General features: G+C 31.9%; 1 protein-coding gene across 1 annotated transcript in view; it reads left to right on the top strand.

The window, feature by feature from the left end:
• The window catches only part of LOC117178425 (glycoprotein 3-alpha-L-fucosyltransferase A-like), a 34449-nt gene extending 23975 nt beyond the window's left edge, over positions 1-10474 (top strand). Inside the window, exon 8 of the mRNA XM_033369852.1 lies at positions 10126-10474. Within this exon, the coding sequence (XP_033225743.1) occupies positions 10126-10474 (349 nt within the window). The remainder of the gene's footprint in view (positions 1-10125) is intronic.
• Positions 10475-10705: the final 231 nt, after the last annotated feature.

Below are 10705 nucleotides of genomic sequence, written 5' to 3'. Positions count from 1 at the left end.
GACATAAAGAATTTGAAATCTACGATTTGAAATCAATAAATATCAACGGTCGAAGAAAGGATTGATTTGTTTCATCAAATCATTTTACAATTAACAAGTCATTTGAATTCTTCTGAAGTCACTTGAAATCTCTTAAGATATTTAAAGTCATCTGATTTATGAGCAACATAATTAGTTTACTGGAAATAAAGACGAATTTCCAACTGGAAATATGAATTTTTAAAACAATAAATGAAAAACTTACCTTTTCAGGTAACGAATTTATTGATAAAAACCAAATCGTTTATTTTCAACCAAACGGATGAATTTTCTAAACAAAATAATCCAATTTGTAACTATTTATTAATTTTCTAACAGTTTCCCATACTTCCAGATCTTTCGTGACCTCGAGACACACTTAAAGGGTGTAGCATAACTCAATCAAATTTTAACCGCTTTTAATCAATAAAATCTCATTACACGCAGAATTCAAGTTATTTCAATGTATCGGCAGCGAAACATCGTTAGATTTGAAATTTTCCAATGAAATTGTTGTTGAAGTAAAAAATATCAAGAATGAATGAGAAACTTAGAAATACTTTATATTGTAGCTTTGAATTTTACACCGTGATAAAATAAACAATATATTGCAAAAGACGTGTTTTTCGACTTCAAAAAACTAAAAATTAGAAGTCAAATGAAAACTACAAAAAAAGGTTTAATCTGTCTTTTATCATTAAGAGAGAGCAAATTCAAACAATTCTTGATTCAGGGAATACAAATTCCACGACTAGGAGTAATATCAAAAACTTTTCGAGGGTTTCAAGGATTTTCAGAACGCTAAACACCCTGCCAATACTGAGTCAAGATTGATCGCCTCTTCCTAATGCTGGTCCAGCATTGCCTCAGTATTGGTCCGCTTTGCAATCTTGAAAATTTCCCACTGAATTAAGCTAATTTCATCGCGGATATTATTCCACATATTTTTTTTTACTTAAAAAAAAAATACTTATTGATTTAGGATTAAGAAAAGCACCAAGTATCTTATGATAGGAAAAGGTACGAATGCCAAAAAAGGTTAAATTTATAACTACAGAGGAGAGAAGTATCTAACTATAGGGTGAGACATTTAGCAGTGCTGAAAAATAATGAATAATAATTAGATCCAAAAATTGTACACTTATTGTTTTACTTACTTTATGGGTTATTGTTTGGCACAAGAGGGTACTTCCTGTCTTCTTTTTTACTTTCGGGTAGAACACAGAAGATATTTTTTAGGGAAAAAGTGAAAGAAAGACAAATTTTGACTTCGTTAATATTTTTCTTCAAATAATCAATTAAAAAAAAAAAATTGATTTTTTTCTAAAAAAATATGTGTGTCCTGAAAATCATGAACCCATTGTTATCGCTTTTCCTAAATGCTGATTGGTTAATTTGAAAACATTTTTATCGTCAAAAAACGAAATAAGTTAAATATTTCTAGAGCTAAATTAAACATTTCGAACAAAAATTTGTATTATTAAAGAAATCTTCTACTTAATAGTAGAATTTAGAAATAATAAAGTGCATTCCTAAAAAAAAGATTAATTTTGTCAGAAAAAAAGATTAGAAAAAACATGGATCAGTTAAACATTCAGCTAAATCATTGAGTTACAACTGCAAAAAAATAGTTAAATTTAGAACAAATAATGATTTTGCAATTAAAATGATGAGTCATCGGCCAAAAAAAAATTATCAACAATAAAAAATGATTTTCTCTACTCCTCCTAGCAAATCAAAAAAACATTTCTTCCATTCTACCATTTCAATATCATGGTTAACTCTTTTTCTTCTTTTTCTTTCTTTATTTACTACCTTCCATACCTCTTCTTTCGTCCTAGACTTCTCCGCCTCTTCTTTAAACCTTATATTCTCTTCCTCTTCCTTTTGATCACACAACACAGTATACTCTTTCTTTTCTATATTTTTCCCCATTACTTGTTTTTTATTTCCACTTTAATAATTCCTTTCGGACCTCCTTTTTTTCTCTTTACAGTCCTCATCTCATCGACTTCTATTCCCCCCGTTCACTAACTTCATTTTTGTTTGTGCACTCTAATCCTCTTTTTATTTCTCCTATCATTATTTTCATCTCGTTGTCCACATTTTCATCTCCCCTTTTGACATTTCAGACCTTTCTCCCCTTTTATTCATATTTGTAATGCTTTTTTGTCCTTCTAATGTCACTATTCAGGGAAAGTGATCCGAAGCAATGTAATCACCTACCTCTAGTTTCTTGACCTTCTCTCTTACCTCATCATCCACTCTCAGATAATCAATTATTGTTTCCCCTTTCACCTCTTGAGAGTGTATATTCTCCTTTCTCATTTCGCTCTATATTTTCGTTTAAGATAAACCATCCCAACTCCCCCAAGCTCTTCAACAAATTTTTTTCTCCCCATTCAGTATCTTATGTTTGGATTTGTTTCCTCCCTCTTTTCCCCGTTCCCTTCCTTCCCTGTCTCCTGTTTTCGCATTGAAATCCCTACCTATTATCAGCCTAATCTCTTCTTTATTTTCGTCAATCATTTCTTTCATCTCCTTTGCTTTCTTCTGCATATCACCGTTCACATAATCCCCCACTACCTTCTCTTTCTTTCCACCTATCTTCACTTCTTCTACTATTAATCCTTCTTTTTGCTCTTTGCTCTCTTTCTTATTTTTCCCTATCATACATTCGTTTCCTACTCTCATTACCATTCCTTCCATTGCTCTGCCCTTTTTATTCTTCCTCTTCGCATTTTGAACTTACCATTTGTAACCTCTTAGTAACCCCCCCTTGCTCTTTCCCATCCCTTTTCATCTATCTAAGTCTCCATCATTATTACTACATCCCATTGTGTAAAATTTCTCATAAACTCCCTATACTTTCTCTCTAATTCTGCAATATTCCAGTAACATATCTTCCATTCTTCCCTACTTTCGTTTCTCGTCTCTTCTTGCTTCTTACTATTTCTTATTATCCTATCTCCCATTTCTTTCTCACTTGGTTTCCCGACACTTTATTTCTTACTATTTCTTGCCCTTCTTCAACCCAATCCAACCATACTCCGTCTATCTGTATTTTCCCATACTTAACCTATGTTCTCTTTCCCTTTTTTTCTTTCCTCTTCCGCTATTTTCCTTACTTTATACTGCATCTTCCTTTCGATCGATATCAAATCATCTTCTATTCTCTCTGGGATTCTATTTATTAACCTCTTTAGTTTACCAGTACCATTATCTCTCCTTTTCACTCTTCTCTTCCTACATTTCGCATTTCCTCTATCTCTACCTTAGCGTCCATCCTTTTTAGTAGCTCATCCACCCTTTCCTTCAACTCCTTCCCTTCTAATCGTATACCCTTTATCACTATGTTTCTTTTTCCTTCTTCCCTCTACTCCTTTTTCATTCTTAGCTCTATTTTTCTCAGCCTTTCCTTCTCCCTATTCCCACTCTCCTTACCTCTAAACGCCCGATTCTAGCTATCTATCTTTTTAATTCTAACTTCCAGTTCCTCTACCCTTTTATTAGGCTTTTCCTGCTTTTCTAATCTTAGCTTGAGTGACTGCATCCTTTTTTCTGGGGTTTCCCTGACTTCTTCCTATTTCCTAATTTCTCTCTTGAGCTCGGCCATTTCCCGCCTTATTTTTTCCTTTATTTCCTCTCCCTTTTTCTTCTGCTTTTCCTCATATATCCCCATAACTTCTACTATCATTTTTCGCTCGTCGCACAACTCTCGGCCCTTAATCTGTCCCTTTATACTGCTTTTTTTGTATTTTCCCCTGTTTTCCTTGCGCTTTGGTTTACCGAAAACTTCCTCGTCTGAGTTCCCACTATCCATAAAATTGATGTAACTTGCGTAAACTCTTTCGCAACTGTACTACCCCACCCTGATACCTGACCTTCTTCCGATCTTCTCTCTACCTAACCTGCCCTGTCGCTGCTTCCTATCTGCACCGGTTTCCCTACCCTGCTTCACACGCTAAACAAACTAACCTCCAAGTCAATCCACAAATTTACTCAAACACTGAAAATATCGCTCACTCTTGTAATTCTATTATTTTTGTCAGTCAAACGCTCACTCAAACACACTTCCTTCATACTCTGCCCATTAACTTACCTCAAATCACACTGACAAATTTTCAAAAAAAAAAAATAGATGAATTTTAAATGAAATTGTCAAAGTTTCATCCAAACAGATGACTTTGCAACTAAATATTTATTTTTCGACAAAAGAGATGAGTTTCAATTAAATTTGTATTTCTCACAGAAATATTAACCCTAATGGTTAAATTTTCAATCAAGAAAATTAATTTTTAATTAAGTAGATGAGTTAGTTATCAAGAAGAATAATATCCTACAAGAGAAGTTAAAGTTTTAATAAAATACACAAATCTGAAAACAAAGAATTCAGTTTGCAACTGACAAAGGTAAATGTTCAACCAAACATTGAGTATTCGAATTTTCAGTTAAAAAAACCTATTTACAGTAAGAAAGTATTTCAACAAAGTAGTTAAACTTTGAGCAGAAAAATGTATTTTCAATTAAAATGACGAATCATAAAAAAATGAAATTCCTAACAAAGTAATTTTACTTTTAACCAAACAGTCAAATTTAAAACCAAAGAAGGGTTTTCAGTCTCTATTCCCGAAAAAACTGCGACGAACGTAAAATTGACAAAATAATTTAAGTGAGGGTTGGTGATGTCATCGCATAAAATAAATATCTTGAAAATGTAATTTGTATGTTCAAATTGTTTTTAAATATTATAATTACAGTTTAGAATTATTAAACATGCTGGGAGTCATAGTTTGTTAATAAGAAAAACAATATGCTGATTAAAAAAAATTTAAGTAAATACAAAAAATGGTGTCATTCACATTAATGGAATACTCTTGTTGTTATAAAGGTATGAAGTTACCTAAAGAAAAATCATCAATTTTGTTTTAATTCTTAGATTATAAGTAGCTTTTAAATATTATTGTCATTTAAGTGTAATTTTTTGTCAGTAAAAATGGCAATTTTTGTCAATCCTAATGCAGTAAAACCTGTGAAGTTGGCCACCTTTGTAACCTGGCCACCTGTCTAAGTTGAACTGGTTTTTACGGAACCGGAAAACTTGCATTGACTTTAATAGAATCTTTCTTCGATAAGTTGGCCACCTGTCTATCTTGTATCTTGGCCGCCTTTTTGCAAGCTTTTCACATATTCCACCCTGCCGAAATTGGCTACTTTAATTCACTCAGAGCAGTAAATTGCAATTTCCAGACAGGTATGGTTTAAAGATTAGAGATCATATCACATCAACCTCTCCAGTAGTCTCCTTTACGTTATTCCACAACAGGTCAGCAAGCTAGAAAGCTATTTAGTCATCAGATGCCTCACTCACACATCAACGACCAGTACCAGTAAGTCAACCCCCACTTCGCCATGGCCGGCCAATAATAAGTCAATGTGGGATAACATAAAATAGTGAACTATGAAGATTCAATTCATTTTATCTATGGTCACCGACTGGACGTAGAAATATTTCATTCTAGCGTATAATCGCTTGGATACAAACTGTTCTTCTTAAGATGATAGGAACATTCTTGATAACGAAACTTCAACGACCTGAAATAAAAACTGCTGGAGTGAAAGAAAACGAAAATTACGTAAAACTGAAAATGAAGAGCTCAACAACTTGGTTTTTGAGTTTTTCTGTAAATGTCGTTTTATCGATATTCCAGTCAGTGGACCTATGCTTCAGTCAAAAGTTAAAGAAATAACAGAAAAGCTTCGTATAGAAAAATTTCAAGCTTGCAATAGTTGGTTGGAATCTTTCCAAAGAAGACACAACATTAATTTTCGGATTCTCCGTGGCGAATCAGCAGCAGCAGATTTGGAATTAGCAGCGGACAGGAAGTCAAAATTGTCGAATTTATTGAAGGAATACGCTCCTGAAGATCAATTCAACTGTACTTGGAGTTGATCCAAAAAATCTTTCCGTTACTTGGCGTTCCAATAAGAAGGCATGGATGACTGGAAATTTGTTTGAAGAGTGGCTCACCGATTTAAATCAACAAATGGAAAAGTCGAGCCGGAAAATCCTGTAACTTGTTGATTATTCCACTAGTCACAATTGTACAAAAATATTGAGCCATGTAACAGTGAAATTCCTTCCACCTAATCTAGCATCGGAAGTTCAAACGCTGGATCAAGGAATAATACGAGCTGTTAAAGCTCGTTATCGTTAAAAAATGCTACAACATCTCATCACCGTTGCTGAAGACTGCGATACACGATTTCAGTTGCTCAAATTAATTTCAGTCTTGTATACAGTTCGTTGGGCAATAGATGAACGAAGATGTAGGCTTAGTTGAGGTGATCAATTCTTTTTCACCTGAAATTCAAAATGACGTACTCTCAGTTGATGAGATTATTAACGCCGATGCTGAGCTGATTCTTCATAAAGAAATACCTACTGCACCTGACGATATTTTACAATCAATTTTGAAGCAAAAAGCACACTCTGATACCGACTGTTATGATAGTGACAACATGTAAACAGTGAAGGACATTTGTGAACTCTAAAGAATGTAGTAGTAATGTAGTAATGAAACCGCGCCTGGCCAACATAGGCAGGTTTTACTGTATGAAGATAGTCTACTTAAGTAGAAACATTCCGGCCAGCAAGACAGAAATCATATTCAGTAGAAATGGGACATTTTGGGACGGCATTGTTGCTTTTGAAGCTTTTGAAACATTTAAAAAAAAAATTTTAACTTGCTTGAATAGGTCTATTAAATTATTATGTAAGAAAAAATTAAAGAATAATTAATTAATGAAATAATAAAGTTTTCAATAGTAAAAAATAAAAAAATTGCAGAAAGAGAAGATTGATCATATGTGATACGATGTGCTTGAAAATTTAAATGAGAAAAAAAGACCTTATAATATCATCAGCATCCTTAGTTCAAATATAGATTTACAATGCCCTTTTCATACAAGCGTTGAGTAAATTTCTTTGAAAACAAAGTAAATTATAATTTTCTCTAAATAATTTAACAGAAGTAATTTCATGTTTACGAGAACTGAAACAATAAGAACCATAAAGGCTTTAGGAGATTATAAAACTAAAAAATTAGAAGAATAAAAGATAAGAAGTTAGTTAGTGCATAATTCCACAAATGGAAAAATAACTTTTTCTTTCAAAATTCTGCACAAAACTAGATAAAATCGTTTAGTTTGAAGCCTGTAAAATCACAACTCAAATAATATATTATATTTACCTATGATGTTATATTTTAACTATTATTTATAACTATCATATTAATTTAATAATTATTTGTATAATATATGGCTCAAATTGAAGCTCTTTAAATGTGTTCTTAACATAAAGACTAAAATTTGCTGAGCTATATTTTACTTTTCTGATATCATTTGCCAGTAAAACAGAAAAAGAAATGAAATTTAGTTTCTTAGACCCCTACACTGAAATATTTCCTTTTAGTCAAATTTTTGTTGAATGTCCTAAGGCTCTTGATACGTACAATTGAGATAAAAAATAAAATTGGATTTTTTCTTCTTTAATTTTTTTTTTATTAGGGGTTCAAAATAAGTCAAATAATTATTATTTCAGCCCCATTTTCATTGGAGATAGCTTAAAATAAAACAGTTTGAATAACGATCAAAATTAACATTTCTTTTTTCACATGATTTTATTTTAATGGTTAAACATAAGAAAAATTAAGAAAATTACTGATTGTCTTACTTGAAACAAATTGTTTATTATTATGTCACAAGCAACTCTTATCAACTTTAAAAAACTAGATCATTCCGAGCGCTATGCGCGCATTAACTATCCATTTTTATAACAAAAAAAGCTTGTTTCATTTGCCAACATTTTATTATAGATTTTATAGAAACTATAATATGATTTTAGAACCTCGCATATGATCAGCAAAAGTTTCTTTATTATATCAAGAAACCTCCAATAAGTTCAATACGAACGACACATTTTTATTATTTCATTAAAATTTATTAAAATTAGCAGATTATTTCTCTTTGTAACAATATCTGACTCATAGTCTGAAAAATAAGGTTTTCTTCGCTTTTTCATTCTTAACTGTCTAAAACTTTATTATTTAAATTATTAATTATTCTTTGATTATTTATTCCATGCTAATTTAATAATCTTATTTATGCCGAGTAAAATATTTTCTTAAAAGGTTAAATAAAAGTTTTAAAAATTGCAATGTTGTATCAAAATTTTCCTTTTTCACTGAAAATAATTTGTGTCTGGACAGGACGGAATGTTTCTACTGGAACAAAATATACTTGGTTTAGGATTGCCAAAAATCACCTTTTTATTCACAGGTGGACTGTATCGAAATTCAATAGTTGATAAGCACCAGTAACTTTATTGTTAAGTAACAGTGAAAATACTATTTTTACAATTAATGAAAAAGTAACATTTTCTTATATTTTAATGGCACTATTTACATTTAAATAATAATTTTAAACCCAAAAAACTTACCAAATTCAATTTTTGTTACTTATGATGATTTATCATCATGATTTTATCATCATCACATTAGTTCCGAAAAAGTTTTTTCTCCAAAATTTGATTATTTTGTTTAAATTTGTTGTTGATGTAAATTTATGGTTTTTTTAAAACGTAACTATTCCATTTTTGGTTAATCATGTATCTTCTTTAGTTAAAAATTTAACTATTCGTTTGAAAATTTCTGTATTTAGTTGAAACTTTGTCTTTTCATACAACCAATATATTTCTGGGTGACCAATTTATACGTCTGGTTAAAGATTCATTTTTTTGCATTTATTGAAAATTCATGTTTTTGGTTGATATATATCTGTTTTGATTTTGTAACAAAATTTCTTTTGGGCTTGAAAAGTGAATTGAAGCAACAAAAAATAAGAATTTATTCAAAAAATTATTTAATTCTTAAACAGAAAGTATAGGATTTCAATAATTTTTTGAAAATTATTATGTTTTGTTGCTTTAATTCTACAGTGCTTCATTAAAAGTTAAAATATTTTTTCATAAAAGTATGGATTGTTACACTTTGTGTCGAGAATAATTTTTTTTTCGCAAATTCCTCTCGTTGGGAGAAAATTCAACTATTTTCTTACAAACTTCTTTTTTTTCGAATTTTTCACATTACTTAATCGTCATTAGGGAAAAGCGACAACAATGCTTGAGAGATTTTTAGGACACATCTATTTTTCAGTAGCATTGGTGCAAATTTTACATGTAACACTGAGTAAATTTATAATATTGAAAACATTTATATTTTGAAATTCAAGTAATGACTGCTTTTAAAAAAAAAACACTGCATCAGGAGCTAGAATTTTTTAACCATGTCAAACAACTAACGTAAGTACGAAAATTCTTTCATATAAGAAAAGTGATTCTAAGTTAATATTTTGGCTTAATTTATATAAAGCCGTGGCTATGTATACTGAAATTGCTGTACAATTAGCCGGGTTATGTAGGCAAAAATAACCGAATCTGGAAAAGAAACTATTTTGCATCGAAATTTTCGTACAAATAACCCATTTCTTCTATCTAACCAGAAGATGAATGAATCACATCGCGATTCCTGCAACGAGCGTGGACTTTTTTAAAGTCACTTTTCTTGAAAATGGTTGAAAAGTCTTAAGGTATGCAAATATTAGGGCCGTGCATTAATTTTTGCTAGCCAGTACTTTCTTCCGTTTTTCTGGCAGCATACGGATACCATGTCGGAAGAACCAATCTTCTTTTGAAGCTATACATAAATCGATCCATTTTTTGGCATCCTCGATCTATTTCTGACGGCTTAAATTTTCTTTTTCCTTTTCTTCGAATTGAAAAGAAAAAGTAAACATTCTCGTAAATGCTGCTTTGTTGGTGCGTAAGCCGACATCTTTAATGCTGCAAAAACTTTATGCGATTTACACTACGGTAAAGAGGCAACTATTGAAAACTGAGGCCACATAATGGAGCTAAGACATGCATATAGGAACAATATGCCTCGAGGTGTTATAGTAAAAGTAACAACATCTCTTCGAAACCCCTAAAAATTAATTGACGCTCCCTGTAATTTTTTATTAAAAGCTATTTTGTTTTTAAATTTGCAGGCACAACATTCTTCCGATAGTTATGGGGGCGCATCCAACAGATTATGTTAAAATAGCACCATATCGATCCTACATTCATGTGGAGGAGTTCCAGTCGCCCAAAGAGCTCGCCGAGTACCTCCATCAACTGGACAAGGACGACGAGCTTTACAACTCCTACTTCAAATGGAAAGGCACTGGGGAATTTGTAAATACCTACTTTTGGTGTCGGTTATGCGCAATGCTGCACGATGATCGGCCACCTAAGTATTATAAGGATTTGAGCGAATGGTGGGATGGTGATGGTGTGTGTATTCGCGATTCATGGCGTGAATACGGCGCTAAAGCAAGCGATCTCAAAAACTGTTGAACCACCTTTAACAGTAAATCGAATTTACAATTACAGAAGGAAAGAAATTAACCAGGGTCGTGAATTTAAGAAAGGGTCAAAGGTACAACAGAAGGCCCTTACAAAGCGCCTTCCCCAGAAAGCACCTTTATCGTCCAAATTCTGTGAACGCATTTAACGTGACATTAGATGCGTGTACGCGAGACGATATTAAAAAATGCGGCCAATAAATCTCAAAGATCATTTCCGCCA

The sequence above is a fragment of the Belonocnema kinseyi genome, chromosome 8 (genome assembly GCF_010883055.1).
Source record: "Belonocnema kinseyi isolate 2016_QV_RU_SX_M_011 chromosome 8, B_treatae_v1, whole genome shotgun sequence".
NCBI classification, from domain to species: domain Eukaryota; kingdom Metazoa; phylum Arthropoda; class Insecta; order Hymenoptera; family Cynipidae; genus Belonocnema; species Belonocnema kinseyi.
This window is presented reverse-complemented; position numbering and strand designations above follow the sequence as displayed.